Below are 19,907 nucleotides of genomic sequence, written 5' to 3'. Positions count from 1 at the left end.
CAAATCATTATCCATTACTCAAATCTCAAAGCAGGTCATTTATGCTGTCATATCACAGACTCTCCACTTAGTTGGAATAATCAAGAACAGTTCATAGCTGAGCACAAGGCAACTGGATTTAAGGGTAGAGCTATCACAATTATTTATTGTTTTTATATTATGCTCTTATCTTTCATAAAAAGTTTATGCAATAAACTGTCCATGAAGAGCATTTCTACATATTTTGAGAAATAGTAATTAAAGTAAGTATGTAGCTGGTATTTGTTATTAAATTATCCTAACAAAGATAAGTTCTATATGATAAAGATAGGTTTTTCAAATTTGTTTTTCTTTTTTCTAAATGAGTTAAATGGGTATCTTTGATCAGACATCGAAAACTATTCAATATTATATCCATTTGCCATAATATTTCTAGAGTTACAAATTGCATTAATTGCTTTAGATTGTTATACATGGTTCATTTAGTGATCATCTACAGTCTTGCAGATGTGAAAAGGAATGCAAGATAAAAATTTAAGTTGATGAAGATGAGATTATAATAGATATTGATATATATTCAGAATTTTAGATGCACCAAGATAGGGAAGATGTTTTCTTCAAGGTTGCCAAATACAAATAGCCAAAACACTATCAATATAACAGTTAAATAATTCCTGATTGTTTTGTGGTTCTTCTTGCTGTAGGTAGTTTATTGTATAAACATGTAATAACATAAATGTATGTGTAAAAATAATAAAAAGAAAAATATGATCAGTTATTTTCAATACCTCTAATATGTTTTATTTACTTAAGTTTCCCATAATCCTAAATGTACTGTAAACAGAGGACAGAATCTACTTGATTTTGACTTTTATGTTCATATCCTTTGCTTTGGAGAATATAATATCTAAGTTGAAGATTAGAATCTTAAAATAGTAGGTGCCAGAGATACTGACATTATTTTCTAAGTGCTATGTGAAGCTCTTGCTTGAGTATAGACTCAAATTGTTTACTCTTCATTAAGTCTTTGGGATTAATTTTTACCTCAGAGTACTGAGGTGGATACAGAGTGGTTAAGTAATTTATTGTTATACAATTAATAAGTAGTAGAGTAAGTTGAATACGGCCAACTTAACTCCTGGCTTAGTTTAACACCAAGTTCAAGATGTTTTTGGGGCCTCAGATGTCTCAGATGGTAAAGACATCACTGATGTGGCACATTCCTGTCGCCTGTACATGGACAACCTTGTTAAGCATTTTTGGAATCTTTGTCTCCTGAGTCTATAGGCCTTCCTTGGAATTACTCAGAATTTTCCCTGTGTGGTAAGTACATGTTAAAGGATTTGCACTTGTAGTTGAAACTAATTTATCATTCATAAATGTCCAATCAGGCTTCTATAGAATAATATATACTCCATATCAAAAAAGACCCAGCAATATGTTCACCAAAAGCAATTTCCTTCTTCCTACATGCATAGATAAAAGACAGGCCCAACTTACCTTCGAAATCAGTGTGCCCCACTAAGTTGTGCTCAAACTGTCAGAATGTGAGACTACCTGACGTGTGCTGTCTGTAGGCCTAGCTCTCCATTTTCCCCACAACTTATTTGGTGTCTGTGGACATAGCAAGTCAAAAGATAAAGGACTCTGGCTTCATTAACAATTTCACTTTTATTCTAATACTCTTTAAACATCTACAAATGTTTAAGAAGTTTTTTATTTGCTATGTATGAGTCCCTTTCCTGCCTGTATGTGTGTATGTTATGTACATGCAGTGCCCACAGAGGCCAGAAGAAGGTATCAAATCCCCTCGGACAAGATTTAATTTTTGTAAGCTGTTATATGGGTGCTGGGAATTGAACCCAGGTCCTCTGGGAGAGTAGGCAGTGCTTTTAACCACTGAGCCATCTTTCCATCACCTCTTTAAAATTTCCAATTGACATACACTAGTTGTATTTATTCATTGGGCACAGTGATAATTTGATATAGATGTACAACATATGAGGATCAAGCCAGATGACTGGCATTTCCATCTCCTGAAATGCTTCCTTCTCAAAAAACTTCTTCGAAGAAAACTACTTTCCAATCAACACCCATTTGGGCTGATCAAGAAGTAAACATCTGTCATTCTTAGGTCATAAAATTTTTGCATGGGTTTGTTATCTAAAAATAGTCTGACAAGTACAAGGGTCATGCAAGAAGACATTGGTAGACTTTTTGAGAACCAGAATTTTAATCCAGGCCTTAATTTTATATCCAAATACCCACATATTAACCTTAAAAACAATTTAGAAAATTATTCAAATGAGTTGGTGAGGTTTTCATTATAGCAATAAATACTGGAAATAATACAATAAAAATCAGAGGGTTGCATTGGCTAAGAGGTTTGGAGGTTTTTGGCCCATGCTTGCTTGACTTCATTGCTTTTAGGCTTGTGGTAGGGGAGTGCACCATAGTGTGTCTGTTGACCTCATGACTAGGAAACAAAATAGAGAGAAAAAGAGGTACTGTAACTAGGTCTCATTTCTTGAGTTTTCATCACTTACCAAGTGAGGATTAGGCCTCTCAGACACATTACCCTTTAGAGGTATTCAAGATCCAAACTATTAATATGATAAGAGCCTTTTTATTTAAACCTACAATATCTTAGATTCAAATTCCATAAAATTCGATGCCTCCAGGGCCAGACCCATATGGGTCTGTGGTTACATAGAAACCACAAAAGGTAACATCAACCCAGGATTAGTCACGTGTGTACTGGAGGATTTTCATGGGTTTGGTCTACTTTCAAATGATCCACGATCAAGTACATTTGAAAAATTCCTGAAGAAATGAAGGTGTCTTTTCTGTAGAAATTTCTTTTAATGAGCTATTTTGTAGAAGTATCTAAAACAGGTGTAAATCTGTCAACCACCTGGTTTGATAACAGAGTTCATTGGAAAAAAAAAAAAAAGAGCACCAAAGACCCAGCGTCCACAGAACACATTTTTGGGATCATGAACTAATACTGATTTATACTCAAATTGTTGGCACCTGACATTAGACCTGGTGCACATTGGAACTTCCTTCCTCTGCCTAAAGGGGAAGTTGGTTCTGGTGTGGCTTTCTGCGCTCACTGCTTGTTTCTGACATCTGACAAATGAGTGTGACCTGACCTTCATCTGATTTGGGCCACTGTATATTCTGTTCCTGAGGACTTATTAACAGACTGCACTGGAAAGTTAATTTCCATATACTCAACAAAAAAGGTAGGCATTTCTAGGCAGCCACAATGAGCATATAACAAAACATGATTATTTGGCTCCTCAGTTTTAAAATTGTGTGGTTGTTGATATTAAGAGAAATATAAGTATCTATTATTTAAAAATTTGACAACCATGAGAAATTCTTGATATTATGTTTTGCTTTTTCAGATCCATTCTGGTTTATAAATTGTTACTTCAGCATTGTGTGGGTGCTTACACACACCATCCCACCTCATTTGTAGAGAAAATTTAGTCTGTTCAGAGATATGACTACTTTTTCTTTCTTGTATGACTTTCCCAGGAGAAACATCACCCTGTCCTATACATGCAGTCCAACTATTTAATTTAATCTTACAGAAAAAAAACTGAAATCTATTCAAATGGTAAAAAATGGTTGTATCAAGTCTACAGATTTTTTTTGCCATTCTCAAAAGTAGTTTTATGGGTCTTAAAAGGTAACTTTGAATATATGTGATTTTCTAAAATGACAAATTTAGAATTTTACCTCCTAAATAAAATGTAACTCTGCAGCCAGGTGTGGTGGTGCATGCCTTTAATCCCAGCCCTCAGGGAGGCAGAGGATGGCAGATTTCTGTGAGTTGGAGGCCAGCCTGGTCTACATAGTACTGAGGGCCACACAGCCATCAGCGTGCCTTACTCCTTTCCTTTTAACAAAACTTTATTTTATTCAAGCAGTGCTCTATCTCATGGCTAACAGGACTGTGACACCAGCTCTAGGTATATATTTGATTTCCACCTGCCTCAGACTTACGATGCTCTCGCTTGGCTCACTAGTGGCTCATTTGAAGTTGATCCAGGTAGCAATTCTGGTCCAATATGCAAATGTGAGAGTGAGTACATTAAAGAGAATGGGCACAGTCCAGAGTCTCTGGAAGGAGCAAGGTCAGCGGAGGTTCCTGCTAAGCATGCTAGGCTTCACTGTGCAAGGCCTAGCTTTGATGTCTGGAACAGAGAGAGAGAGAGAGAGAGAGAGAGAGAGAGAGAGAGACAGACAGACAGACAGACAGACAGACAGACAGACAGACAGACAGACACCAACATAGACAGAGATGACAGACAGACAGAGACAGAGTGGGGAGTGAGACCTTAAGGAGGGTACGTTGTTCACATAAATGGAGGTTTTTCAGTTTTGGAGCCTAAGAACCCCACAATGCAGGCATTGGCTGACTAGGTTCCTGGGGAGGGCTTGCTTCCTGATATGCAGGTGCTTGCTACCTTGCTATATCCCTGCAATACATTTCTCGCTTGCTATATAAAATTAACAATAAAGCGTATTAGGGAGGGAGGGAGGAGGGTTGGATCAGAAGGTAATGACAGAGGGGGCTATAATCGGGATTTAAAATGAACAAAATTAAAAAATTAGCTGGGCGTGGTGGCGCACGCCTTTAATCCCAGCACTCGGGAGGCAGAGGCAGGCGGATCGCTGTGAGTTCGAGGCCAGCCTGGTCTACAAAGTGAGTCCAGGACAGTCAAGGCTACACAGAGAAACCCTGTCTCGAAAAACCAAAAAAAAAAAAAATTTAGAAATTAAAAACAAGAAAATAACTGAGGGGCCATTATTTCCTCTGCTCTTATAAGGCCGTTATCCTGTTGGCCTAGGGTGCTGCCCTCAGGACTCCATGTAATCATTATGATCTGAACTAAATCCCCAAACTGCATCTCATTGGGATCAGAACATTTGACAGGTAATACTGTTTGTCAGTTTCAAAGGATGAGAACTGTCTAGAATATTGGTGCAGAACACCTGTGCATGTTCCTGTGAGGAGGCTTCCAGAGATGAATGACTGAGTGGCAGGACACCTAATATGCTCAATAACCAGGGGAAGTGAAAGGATGAAGAAGCCAGGCCATGCTGGCACTCCCTATTCCAGCATCTTGCCCTCCATGATGAGGATAATTTGCTCTGCCATACATTCTTAAAACAAAACAAAACAACAACAACAACAACAACAACAACAACAACAACAACAACAAAACAAAGTACCAGACAAAGTAACAGTTATCAGTATGGCATTTTTCAGACATATTTTGTTTTGCTTGCTCCTCTGTCCCTGCTAGTTCCTTTCCCTGATTTCTTTTTTTCCACATTGCCATTTTGACCCTGGTAGTTTCCACTTTCATGTGTCATATTTTTTTATGACTCTTCCCATGTCTCCTCCTTAGATCCTGTTTTTCTTTTCTGTCTCATGATTCCTTTTCCAGTTTCATGTGCTATACTTATGTAAATTCGCATGTACAAAAAAAAAAAAAAAAAAGGAAGATAGGTTGGGTATGGTGGCACTGCCTTTAATCCCAGGACTCAGGAAGCAGAGGCATGCAGGTATCTATGGAGTTCCAGGTTAGCCTGGTCTACATAGTGAATTCTAGGCCATCCAGTATTATCTGTCTCACACAATTAGCAGCTAGGATTGTCACTTAAGAGAGAACATACACTATGATGTTCTGCCTTACTACAAGCCTAAAGCGGTGGCACATTAAGACCATGGACTGACCTTAGGACCCACCAGGCAGAGTCAAGCTTCCTTACTTTTAAGCTGATCTCACAGGCATTGCAATAGTGATAAAAAATACTGGTCAGCATAGGTTTCAATCTATGAATTATTTTTTCATTTTATTTTGTTCACAGGATTGGACCTAGGGGTTTGTATACATTAGGCACATGCTCTACCACTAAGAGATACTTTGTGTCTCCAAATTATCAATCTAGGAAATAAATCATTTTTCCATAGCAGACCATTAACTGACCTCATGTTGCCTAAATATATCTTTTCCCCTGTTATATACAGTTGAATACATTTTGTGATAAATATCTGATCTTATGAAGTAACACTTAAAAGATCATGTCTAATTCATGGTATAGAACTTGAGAAGACCAAGGATTATTTTCACTTCCTCAGAACAAAGTGGCATAGAGTCGAGATTGTCACAATGTAACAGCTAATGGCTGTTGCTGCCATAGGGCATCGCATGAGCTGCTGGCCACATACAGATGTGGTCTCATGTTAACATACATCACAGCCCTCAGGGAGTTTTAAGTTATAAAAGAAGCAGTTTTCTTAGATTGTGTGCTTTGATAGGAAGAAAACACTCCAGCCTAGGCCTATCATAAAATTCTGGCAAGCCATGAGACATTAGCTGGTGATTTTATCAGGCAAAGCTTCCAACTAACAGACTGGCGAAAGCATTGCTGCACAGAGAAGCACAGTCACAGATGCAACCATGGTTCCCATTGCGAGTTTTATCATCTTATATCATTGCAGTTTATTTACGAAAGGCATCACCTTCGACATCACCACCACCCTACAGATAGGAGTGCACACTCAGTTTTCTTTTCTGAAATGAATCAGTTACTTTTTTTCTTGTGATTCACTCTTCCTGCCTTCCTTTCTTCCTTCTTTCTTTTCTCCCTTTCTTTTTTCAATCTTGTTTATTTCTCTCTCTCCCCTTCCTTCTTTCCTCCATCTGTGAGTATGTGTGTGTGTGCATGCATGTGTGTGCGTGTATGTGTGTGTGTGTGTGTGTGTGTGTGTGTGTGTGTGTGTTGTATTTTCCTATATTACTCTGTAGTTCTGGCTAGTTTGGAACTTGCTGTGAAGGCCATGTTGACCTTAATTTCTCAGAGATCTTCCTGCCTCTGCCTATACAATTCATGGTCTTGTAAATCAAATTTAAGTTTTAGAACTACCTTTAACCAAAAGGTAAGGTGTAGAGTTTACTGAATCCTTGGAAGGTTCTTTTGGAACATTTGCTAGGCACTTTAGTTATATTGCATGTAAACCAATTTCACCCCATTTTAAGAAGATGAAATGTACAAAGACGTCAAAATAATATGGAAGTGATAGAACTCATAGCATGGCAAATTTTACTTTTTAATCTAGATGGGAAGTAAAGGGTCAGCAATTACCAAACTGAAAAAAGTCCAAACCAAATAACCAAAAGGAATCTTACCAAGAAGCAGAGAATGAGAGAAACATTTGCATATACACTGATCCAAATTAAAGCAATAGAACATGGGCCATTTTGAAACTTTAAACCGTCTGACACTATTTTTATGAACTCAATAATATGAACCATCTGACAAAAGATTTCCTAAGAAACTTTCTGGTTGCAGTGTGTGTTTCATGACTGGGCGAATGTGACATTAAGTTTTATCCTCTGTGGCTTGGAGTTAAACACTTGCTCTGCTCGGAATGGCAACACTCCATTAAACAGCATTTTCTCAGCCTACACCCACCACTGTTCCTGTGTTTAAGGGAGAGAATGGGAGTACTGACCTATATTGCGCTTCTTATTATCAATGGAGATGAAGCGTATGCAAGGATCACCGCTGATGTACCGGCCTGCCCAAGGCACGTCAATCTTCATGCCTGCTTCATAAAAGAGGCCCAGAGCGTAGCGAGAGGAGTAGCTCACAGATGCCAGTTGCTGCCTTTGGCATTCGCTAATTACTGTGGAAGAAAAAACAAAAACACAAAACTTAAAAATATCATTTTTCCTTTTAGTCATCAAATCCAAAGCTCTTTAAAACAAGTCCCAACTGTCTACAGCAGTCCCGTCTTACTCACCAGGCGTTCTGAAAGGTAATGTACAATGTCCTTTGTTCTGATTCCTTTCCAGAATGTTTACTGATGTAATGTTGCCACAACTGCTTTTAGTAAGCCCAAGATGCGAGCTCATTAGACTACCAATCGAGTCTCTCAAAACCCCAGTCTCAGTTGCTGCTCTAGCTTTGTGTCGGCTTTGCCAGCACAGACTGCCTGCCAGCATTAGAGGTTTGTATGCTTTCCCTGAACTACGTGCTGAGTCCTTTTGCTAATTATTGCCACACCATTTCACACAACAATAACCACAAGCTTGTAAGGTTGAGTGCTATTTCCATGTTATAGGTGAAGAGACTGATGCTTCCTTATGGCCCCTTCAATATTTCTGTGCCATTTAATTTGCCTGTCTGTCACCTTTTAGTGATTTCTTAGGCAGATGACCACACCCTAGTCATCAATACGATGAGACACCTCCTCAGCAAGGCCCAACAAAGTTTAGGGAACACAGTTAGGAATCATACTATGTGGAACATTCTCGTGTAGTGAGAAATATCCTGATCTAAGAGAGCATGTTTCAAGAATCTTAGGCCAAACCTAAGAGAAGTGGCTTAGGCGAACAAAGAAGTGGAAAGGATATCCAATAAGTTATGTATGTAAGCACAATAGTAACCCCGCACATTAGTAAAAACTACAGATATTGTTAGAGTCGTAATCGGTGAACATTTTTAGAACTCTGATGTTGAATTTCCCTAAAGCCTTGGTAATACATGTTATAGTTTTAAATATTCTTATTTAACATCTCCAGAAAGCTGCAAGTTGGAGAGATTAAATCATGTGGATTGGCCTCAATGAAGCCAGAACTCTCACTTTTAGACACAGACACACCTTTATCACCTTAACCCACACCCTGCTGAACATAGGTGCAGTGTGAACCCTGACACTGCTGTCTTCTCAGACATTAATGATTATTTTACACTCAGAAGTAAAAGTTATCATTTCCTTTAGACATCATTGTCTGCTTTATTAAAAACTTAACCTGCTTAATAAACAGACAATCAGACATTGGCCCCATTATATTCAAAGAATGAAGGGTCTTACTTTTATTAATTTAATTTGCTTTTTAAGCTATAACTTGATATCGAGTTTATGTTTACTGTTTTCTGAAAAAGAAGAGGTGAGAATGGTGAGTTCCAGAAATAAAGCTCATTTTCCCAAATTGTCCATTTGTGGAATTAAAAAACACAACCAAACAATCTTTTAATTAAGAAACTGAAAACAAAGCAATCAACCAAACACAGAGAATTGTGAGCTACTGAGTACATATGAAGACTTGAAGCATTGTTTTAAAACTAAGACTAAAGGGTCAAGTAGGTTGACAGCCAAATTGGATCTCACCTCCACCATATTTGTACATTTAGCTAAATTTTAAACAAACTGTCAAGTGGTAAATCCCATTGGATAGCCCTTTGAAAAGATAATTGGTATCTACAGAGAAAAAGCAACTAACTTTAAGTACCCATGTCTGATGGGGCGTGGGAGGTAAGATTTCTGACTGAAACAATCCAATTTTCAACAGACTCACTTATCAAAAATGGAATCTTTAGGATGTGAAGTTTCTGATTCTTGTAATTCAGGTCAGACCTAAAAAACAGTCCCATTTTGTTTGAAAATTTTTCTTCTGCTAAATGAACTAGCTTTAAAAGATCTCAATTATGTATGACATTGTCCATAAGTATGTGTGTATATATATATATATATATATATATATATATATATATATATATATATATATATATATCCCAGAAAGCAAAATAATGATTTATCAAGTATCATGATAAAGAAAAATGATATATGAGATCCAAGCATGGTGGTGCATATCTTTAATCCTAGAACCCAGGAGGCAGAGGTAGGCAGATCTCTGTGAGTTCGAGGCTAGCCTAATCTACATAACGAGCTCCAGGATATCTGGAACATAATAGACCCATTCTCAAAGAGAAATAAAAAAAGGCACATGATCACATAGCAAGGTTCAAATGAAAGAGCATAGTCTTTATATAATCAACCTTTATTTGAATGCAACTATCCACCATCTCATTTAACTGTGAATCAATGGGATTATATAATGTCTATAATTAATGCAATATGTATTTATATTTTACAAAATCGTCAAATCATCTACTGTCTTATATATGTACGCACAGTATATATGTGTGTATATATTACAAGACACATTTTATGATTGCAATGAGAACAAAAAGTCTAAAAGGTGGAGTGAAGAGGTCATTAATTAGGGACCTATTCTTACTGTATGACCCTGTCATGTGTGTCTCCATGCACATTTGCACATTTGTGCACATTGACAGGGAAGGAGAGGAGTAGAGGAGAGGAAGAGAAGACTTGGGCTGTGCTCCTGAGTAACATTAAGTAATTTAATTTTTTTTTAGTTTCCTGCTGTGACTCATTCCTTTGGTTTTGTACTCTATAAAAAGGTTAATAATATTCATCTTTTCTGCTTTCTGGTTTTGGTGGCAAAATACTCATCCATCAGCACTGCTTATCTTAGGCTGGGTTCTCATATTGGTGTGAGCGGTTTATAAAGGACAGGCCAGAGAGTAGGTTCTCATTTAACTTTGACGGTATTGTCAGATTCTAATGCAGACCCAGGTAAATGGAGAGTAAGCAATAAAGAAAAATAAAGCAGTTTAGGGAGAAAACTCACAGGCAAGAACAGTGTGGTTATTTTTATCCCACATGGCAAACATACATCTTCTTAGAGGATTTTACTTTGATTTCCATTGGAAGCTACTACTGCTTGGCCAGTCCAAGGCACATCACTTGCATTCTGTTATAATAACTGTAATTTTGAGTAAAGGAGAAGACTAGAGGCATGTTAGGATGAAACTGGGCTAAACGGCTACTGCAATAATCTTTGATTTGATATAACAACAGAGGAAACCAGAAGTAGTTCCTTTTTATATAGATTTGTCTATGCATATAATAAATAGGATGCCTGCATGGACGTCCATCCATGTAAGTGTATATGTATGCATACTGACATTAAAAACTACGAGTGTCCATCCGTTTGGACTGAGGTCTTCGAGTCGGCCCTTTTCCAGTTGGGCTCGTCTGACCCTTTCTTTACTGTGTAGTAGTTCTTTACAGTCGGACCTTGTAAGTGGGACGTGAAAGCATTCTCCTCTTCTACTCTTTAACAGTATGGTTTTATGTAAAGATTTTTAAAGTTTATTTATTTATTTTTTTGCTGATAGCACTTTTATGGCTCTGTTTATAAATGTTTATCTAGAAAAAAATTTTAAAAATTAATAAAAAAGTAAATATTTACCTAGTATCCCACTTCAAGGTCATGAAAACTCTGAGATTTTTTTTTTTTAAAGTTTTAGTGGGTTGCCTTTCATGGGTCTTAGGTATTATCTTGAAGCTAAGTCTGACGGAGTTCCTACTGGCTAGGGAAGTTGTTCCCAGCGACAGAGATCACTTGAAAAGTATGGAGAATGCTACTTCATTTCATATGTCCTAATTAAAGAAGCGTTTACTTTGTTATCGAATAGTCACAAGATAAAATTAAGAACTAGAGTATAAATAATGTCAGGCAGGGACTACACCTAACAACAGGCTTTGCTGTCCAGGTTCTGTGACTTGTTCTTATGTGGGCACTAACAGCTCGTAATGAAGACATCCTCATATTACGTTTGATAAGTTCATAAGAACATAATGTGAAAAAAATCAGTGCCCAGAGAAACAACAACTAATATTTTGATAATATGTTCCCTTCCTATCATCTTGGTTTTCCTCAAAGAGGACTGTGAACATATTAGAGAGAGGACTTTTACAGAACAAATCTTCATTTGCTGCATGGCAGAGGCCACTATGCAACTGTCGTTTGTAATGCTGAAGTGAATATTGTTTCATAATGGTCTCATTGCTTCCTCAATGTTGGGCCTTGTTTCTTTTTTCTTTTATCAAAGTGGTTATAAATATTTTTACATATAGATCTTTATCCATGTTTCTAATTATGCCCCTCAGACTTGAAGCAGAATGACTTAACTTTTAGAAAGATATACCAATTTATAGTTTCTATTATTGATGCATGAAAGACTCATTTTATTATACCCTTGATTGTATCTTAATTTTTCTACTATGAAAGGAAAAAGACATCTATTTTGCTTTCAATATAATAAGACTAAATATTTCTCACATACCTAGTAGCTAACAAGTATTTTCTGTTTTGGAAACTGTCTGTTAATGTCACTTTACTAGTTGAGCTATTTTATTTTTCATAGCACTAGCCTGAGTGTTAATGATACATAATATAGAGATTTTTCACTTACTGTATATTATATAACTTATTTTTAGATCTTATTGTTTCTTAGTATTATATGATGTTATAATATTCATGCAGGCTATCAGTGTTCTTTTTCCTTCTACCGTCTTGTATTTAAACAGTTTGAAACCAGAATGCCCCACAGCCACCTTTGCCTTCAGTGTAGCTCTGTAGCCAGGCCACTGGCCCTCTAGAATCTGAGTTGCCTCCATCTCTGGCTTCTGGAAGCCACTGGCCAGGTAGACACAGAGAGGAAATGGCAGTGTTGGATGAGACGGGGCTGTGGATGAAGTCAGACACCTCCCCCACCTGCCGTTTGGTCTATTTGCCAGCTGCTAGCTCTACTGAGACTTCCATAGCTCAGGTCCTTTCAGGTTACTCCCCTCCTGTTTCTAACCCTCCAGGATACTGGCCCTATCTTTCCTGCACCCATTTATGCTTACTGGAGATAATGGCTTATTGCTGTCTTGAGTCCCTGGATGCCACAATGTCTTCCACTGGTTGCTTTAACCCTTCCATGGCTTGGTAAATGGCCTTGCAGCAAACAACTGTAGTAAAATACTTTCAAAGAAAGTGTCTCTCTAGCTGGGACCTTGAGCGAAATTGTATGACGTATATACCTTTCTGGTTTCTTCTAGTAAAGCATCCACACAAAATCCAATAATATTCTACTCTCATGAATAGCAGGTATTAACATCCTTTAAAATTTTTTTTTGACGTCTACAGTGTCTTATAGGAATTGGTTCACCTAGCATTGACATGTTGGGCATGCTAATGATAATGTTGATAATAAAGCACCCATACTCACTACTACTGTGTGTTCATTCCCAACATTGTAGTCAATGGCAACACTGTTCTTGCCAACATTTTTTCAAAGACTCAGCTTTCTCCCACAGGTGTGTTGCTTGAAGATGATTTCAGAACAGTGCTAACGTCCTGGTTTGCCACCATATAGCTCACGGACAGCGAAAGTTAGGAGAGCAACTCGTATTGTAACTATTTAATCTCTGATCAAGGGAAACTGTTCTTGATTTGCTTATTGTTTTTTCTTTTATGTTGACTGCAAGCAAAAGTTCATGCACTGTACTGATTCAGCTCAAAGATTAGGCCTTCCAGCTCTGCAGATACATGAAGATAATGGTATCTTTACCAGGACAGTTGGTCTTTCTGTACTTAAAATGGATGCAGAAATAGAACCAAAAGGCCAAGTTTCCATAAATAGTTCCCACAGCAAGCCAGTACAGAGCTTGACAATTTTACCATTCACGAGTCATCCCTTTTGTGTAAAACCATCAGAGGAGCAGTCCTCCTTCACTTCACCTGGAATAAATTGAGTGTGCACTTGGACTCCATAGGCAGAGCAGTCATTAAGCCTGGAAGCACAGTTTCAGAAGTCCTTTTGGCAAGCAATAAATCTAGAGTTTATTGATGACAGACTTCAGCAGTTATAGCTATGTAGGAGTTCCCTGGGGAAATATTTCTTTTATCCTGAGAGGCACCTCTGGAGCCAGAAAAGTCTGGGTCTGAGTTTGGTTCTGACATCTGTGTGACCTTACTCAAGTTACTTAATCTCCCTCAGCATCTGCTTGCTTGTAAAATGAGAACAGTAATAGCCCCTGCCTTACAGCGCTGTTAAAACAAGAGATTAGATAATACAAAGTACTTGATACCAAGTATAAAAAGAGCTTTGCAAAAAACACAATGGAATTTGATTTTTAAAAGGCCTTTGGACTGTCTCTGAGCATATATCTTGTATTTGTGTGTAATTATATGTCTGTGTACGCACACGCACACGCACACACACACGTACACACACATACTCACACTGGAGAGCCAACCAAGAGAAGAAGATAAAAACAAAATAAGCAGATACTTAGTGGGTCATTTTGTATGCCAAAGTTTTTTCCTTGGGGGGGGTAATATTTCTGAAAACCTAATGTAAATTGTTATTTTTTTTTCAGAAAGAAATCTGATTTAGAAGGCTGAATGAAGATTTAGCCATTTGTCTTTGAAGATGAATATAAAACCTGCACTTTGAGCATTTTTTCTATTAAGGGTAGTCTCAACTAGTGATTCCCTTGACTCAGCATCCCAGGTGCTGGTGTTTTGGGTGTGTACCACACTTGGCTTCTTTTCTTAATGTTAATTCTGTTCCAGAATTAAGTATATATGTTATTAAGAATAAATGTCACTAAAAATGAATTTCTCTGTTTTGTAGCATGATCACTTGTTGTATTTTGTGAAAATTTTAGGATTAAGCTATTTTTATACTAACCTGGTTGGTAGGAATACTATTACCCAAATAAAAACATTCAGTACGTAAGTTATATCTAGCTGATATACATAATCTTTTAAGACTATAGGATGAGTTTCAGAAGCACTGGTGTTCAAGGGAAATAAAGTTCCCATGGAGCAGGATGAATTTATCTCCTTTCTAGACGTGGGATCCTAACAGCCAGTACCTTACATGCTATATGAATGTGAGGAGCAGAAACACAGAAGTACTTCTAGCTTATAGAGTACCACTTAATTGACCACAGCTCCATCTTAGTTTGCTCCTAGTGAAGATGCAGATTCTTAGAGGCAAGTTCTTAGGCTTTTCTGGTTGATCAAGTGATCTGTCTACACAGGACAGGTACCAGGAAGGCCCAAACTGAGCCTGCTGCCAAGGATGGGTGGTGAATTGAGTCCTCTGTTTTCTCCCTAAGATGTCAGTGAGAGGTGGTTTGTTTGTTTCTTTTTTTCTTTGTTTCTCTTTATGTTTTTTTTTTTCTGACTCCCTATCTCTGTAATTATAAAGAACAATCTGCTGGGATAAAAAAGACGTTTACTTTTCTGATTCCTGCTTCTATTATCTTTTTGCCTCTCTTCTCCTATTGCCCACTGACCAAGGTGAAAAGGTATTTAGCCATGCAGATGCACCTGGCTCACCATAAAACCTATGACTTACAATCACTGAATTGCAAACTCATTCCTCATTCTTTTCTTTCTGAAGGTTCCTTGAAGCTAAAAAGACATTCGATTGTTTCTATAGCAACAAGTTCTAACCACACCATTATAAAAAAAAGAAAGAAAGAAAGAAAGAAAGAAAGAAAGAAAGAAAGACCAAAAACCCCAAAGCCCAGCACTTTCAGCTGTAGAAACTGTTTTTTGATATAATGAAGGGGTTGGTTAATTTAAGCAATATTTGCTGTGAGCTCACTATGCATCTAGCACGATGTTGGCCACTATAAATACCTCCCTACCAAAAATTTACTAGAGTGGAGGTTGGATTTGGGACCAAGATATAAAATAGTTTCATCTTGGTTACTGACAACTTTATCCTTAGGAGTTTTCATTTGGGGGTTTCAGAAACTAAAAGTAGTTGGCTTTCTGGTTCTCCTTTTAGAACATACACTGTAAGTCAGCAAACCACAGTAAAATGATTGGAAAATGCTTTCCTTATTTCAGTGCATTCTAAGCTTTTTAGACCATTATACCATCATTCCTTCTCCAGGAAAAGTGCTGAGGTTCAGATAGGAAAGAATATGAAAACACAGCGTTGTGTATGTTATTATACAAAATGTCACAGAATATCATGCATATTTTACAGCCATTCTTCCTAGCCTAGCCACTTAATTACCTCAGGCCATGCCACTCATGAACAATATAGTTGTTCTAAAATTCGAAACAATAAAACTTTTATTTCACGTCACATCTGATTTTTATACAGATATTTTATATATATATATATATATATATACATATACATATATATATGCAGAGTCACTTCATACTGAGACTTAAGAGAATTAATATTCTAAATAAAAACTTTCATAGTTTTAGAAATCATAAAACAATGTTGCCAGGATTTGGAATCTGTGGTGTTGAGGCAAAATGTCAGAATCTGGTAGAATGAGCTACTAAAAAAATGTTCATTTTGTATTTTACAGGCCCACAAGCTGCTTTTCTGTTTATAAAATAACAACTACCCACAATGCTCATCTAAAGCCAAACTAAATAAACTGAAATAGGGAGCAAAAATTGTAAGTGGTACTTCTCTTCATTTAATGTAATCCCAAAGACTTTATGTTTAAATAATTATACTTTCATAAACAATTATTTTTGAGTTTCAGATCAGTTTTTTCTAGTCAATGTTTTAAAAGAACAATATTAATACACATTAGGGAATACTATTAATTTTTTTGTTAATTTGGCTTTGTTTCCATTTTATCCTTCATATTGAAGTATAAATATTTACTTCAGGGTTTTCATTACTTTCCTCAATTCATCATCTTAACTATCACTGCAAATGTTCAATGCCAACCATAGAGGTTAGCTGTACCTGCATTTCAAAGTCTAAGCAAAACATTGTGTATAATAAGCATGTAACAATGTAATGCACATATATGCATATATATGTACATATATCTCAATATCATCATCTCATTGAGCCCAGGTCCTATGCCTGCTAAACAGTGGTATGACCCAGATTAAAGGGCTATTGTGAAGATTAGCAATTTTTATTTACATAACTGGAAAAGAAGAAAGACAAGTACTAATAACAATGGCTGTCACTGGGAAAGAACTGAACGAGACAGCCATAGGGAGGACAACTGATGGAAGTTCACTGTTGAGAACCAACGAGGAAGAAAATGAAGAACTTGTCCTGCCTCTTCTCAGAAGGATGTGTAATACTGTAGCTTAAAGGTGTTTGATTCTTATTTATAAGTTCAGGAGTGTATTGTATCATCAAAAAACACTCCCAGGGACACTTGTTTCAAGTATTTGCTATTATCCACAGTTGTATATAATTTGATCTACTGCAACAGCAACTCTACACCCTGGAACACGGTGAGCAGTCTTCTATGGTGTAATCCAGATCAATGATTTATCATTTATAGAGACAGGAACATAAATTCTTCCCTCTGCTTTCCTGACTTAATGCATCCACACCAATACGGTTTACTCTGTGTATCAGCTCAGTCTGATCTCCAAGCTGGGAGGCCAAGTTATGAAGCCATTCCATTACTCAAATAGCAAATGCCATTGATGAAACTTCACACCTTGAGTACTAAATAGATCACACTAGGGACTTACCATGAGCTGGGGCCAGTCTCATGGATTACAAGAAAAATTACAATAAAATTGATTTACTGTCAAATCTTTTCTGACACAGCCATTTCCTCCCTTAGTTTGTGTGCTCTATACTGACTACTCCGGCACCCGTAGGTAGGATGGTGCTCACGTCCTATCTAAGCTGGTTGTCATCAAATGCCACACTCTTGCTCCCTCCTTTCCTCCTCTACAAATCCAAATCACCTCGCTCTTGCTTTCCTCAAAGTTTTCTCAGTTAACAACTCCCTTCAAACTTCCTTTACAAAGTGTCTAGAATTAAACAAAACCTCAGTGTTCTCTCTCTTTCTCCTTCCCTCTCTTCTCTTCCTTCTCATAGCCACAGGGAGATATTTTCTTAGCACACAGATTGCCCCCTTTCCCATTCTCTTTTATTCCATTTATGAACAGGACGTATGACAACAAAACAGACCCCTGCCTTGAAAATAGAAGAAAACATTCAAATTAAGTTGGAAATATCTTTCAATACTCAATGATGAAAAGATAAGAAAAGCCACAAGGTTCTGAAGTAAGAATTGAAGTCATGGGATTAGGGGCTGGAGACATGGATGGTTCAGAACTTAAGAGCTCTTTCTGTCTTCATGCAAGATTGGTGTTTGGTTCCCAGCACACCTGCAGCTCACAATGCTACAGTTCCAGGGATCTGATGCCCTCTTTTGGCCTCAGTGGGCACTACATCCATGTAGTATGCCAACATGTAAATACACCTTCTTTCTCCCATAAAACAGCAATTTATTGATATTTCCTGGAATACACTGATCTCTCCCCTAGGCCAATCTTCACTTCTATTTATTTAAAAGCTAAACACATTTATTTATTCACTTTACATCCTGATCATAGCCCCCTGCTCTCTCTTCTCCCAGTCCTACCCTCCCTCTCCCCTCCACTATCCCCCACCCCTTACTCCTCAGAAAAAGGGAGCTCCCCACCAACCCACCCTGGGACATCAAGCGGCATCAGGCCTGAGAGCATCCTCTTACTCACTTATCAAGAGAGAGAATAGATCTTAAGAATCACAAGTCAAAAAGGCCTACCAACTGTGTGCCCCCCAAGTCCTCTTTAGTATCCTACATCGACTTCTTTGCTTGGTAATGCCTCAGTAAACACTTTCCAAAATAAATAAACTTTTGCTGCCATCCAACTATACTGTTCTCTTTGATTTGTAAGAATCAGCAGTATTCTTATTTTATTAATGATAAATAACCTCTGATGTATATAAGCTTGAGAAAGATTAGGGCACTGTTTCTATAAAAATACACATTTGTAATTTGAGACAGACTGATTACCAATGAGTCCAGTAAGTGTATTCATTTAGCTCCAAAGCAAACGACAAGCTAGCAGAAAAAAATGTGGTCTGTATGTTCAATAGAATATATGTATTCAGGTTGTACAGTGAGTTAAATTAAGAACACAGAATTTCTGTTTCTGTTCATCTAAATGTGAAATTGGACTGCTATTTAAACAGAATGTGCAAAATTAGTAATTGTTTCATATTCTGAGTTCATGAGCTCAGAAATGCCTGGAGTGAAAACTGGTTTACACTCTGGCTTTTCACTCAGTAACAGCAAGCATCCCTTTTGCATAAAGATTCATGTGAAGAAGGAGAAAAAATCTGAACATGGATCCCAGAAAAACATTAATTTATTCCTGTCTCAAATAACTCATACTGAGAAATCGAATGATTTCTCATAGATAAGTCAATGTGTCCGTGAGAATTAAGATATAGTTGGCAAACCTAGTTTTATATGCCATTATCAATTCCAAGGTAGTCACCTTTCGTGAGTGTCAAAACGATGTGGTAGGAAGAACAGATCTGCCTTTTATTCAAGCACGGCTGGGGAAAACATGCATTTTGTGCTGTTTTATGCTAATGGTTCCATCCTTGGCTTTATTTCAGTAGTGTCAGGTACCAAACTAGAGTGAAATTATGAAACTCATGTAACAGAACATACAGCAACCCAACTGTGTGAAACATGCATATCTTCGGCTATGTACTATATCACTAACTATACAACTGACATTACATGAATATCATTTGGACAGTAAGTAAATCACTCACTCATATTTACAATATTATAAGATATGGAAGTGGCTTTGGTACATAAAATACTAAAATAGTAATTTTTTTGTATGTACATCTCATATAAACAATTTTCACTATCAACCTATCACTAAAATCACTCATGGAAGGAAATTTTGTATATTGGAAAATTCTGTTTAAGAAAAACATTGTTTGGCTTTTTAAGATCAGAGAAGGGTCACACCCCTTTCCACCCAATTCCCACACCTTTGTCAATCTCTTCTTCCTTTCTTGTCTAACTTCCAGTCAAAGGCAACATGAGTACAGAAAAAATGCTACTGTATCCTTGGTGTGCTCAGCAGCACATATGCCCTCATATCGAAGACAGGGGACTCGCTTGTGTTCATGTGGATGTGACACTGTGATGCTATTACGGCACAGTGAGCAAGGTCAATAATTGTTTCACATCCTAATGAATTGAATGTCTTTGTACCTAAATGATATTTGTTGTATAAGTCTAAGCATTACTTTAAAAATGTTTCCTTTCTCGCAGTATTTCCATTTATTTTTAATCATGTCCTATGTATATATGTATATATCTCATTTTAATATTCATGTCACATATAAACATATATGTGTATGTA

The 19,907-nt window shown here is 37.2% G+C and overlaps 1 protein-coding gene across 2 annotated transcripts in view; it reads right to left on the bottom strand.

Annotated features, from left to right (window-relative positions):
* Nucleotides 1-19,907, bottom strand: part of RNLS (renalase, FAD dependent amine oxidase) — a 269,436-nt gene that overhangs the window by 56,611 nt on the left and 192,918 nt on the right. For both annotated transcript variants that reach the window (XM_084772255.1, XM_084772254.1), the window contains exon 5: nucleotides 7,520-7,693. In XM_084772255.1, coding sequence (XP_084628381.1) covers nucleotides 7,520-7,693 — 174 coding nt within the window. The remainder of the gene's footprint in view (nucleotides 1-7,519; nucleotides 7,694-19,907) is intronic.

The sequence above is a fragment of the Acomys minous genome, assembly GCF_964271855.1.
Source record: "Acomys minous genome assembly, chromosome: 2".
Lineage (NCBI taxonomy): Eukaryota > Metazoa > Chordata > Mammalia > Rodentia > Muridae > Acomys > Acomys minous.
This window is presented reverse-complemented; position numbering and strand designations above follow the sequence as displayed.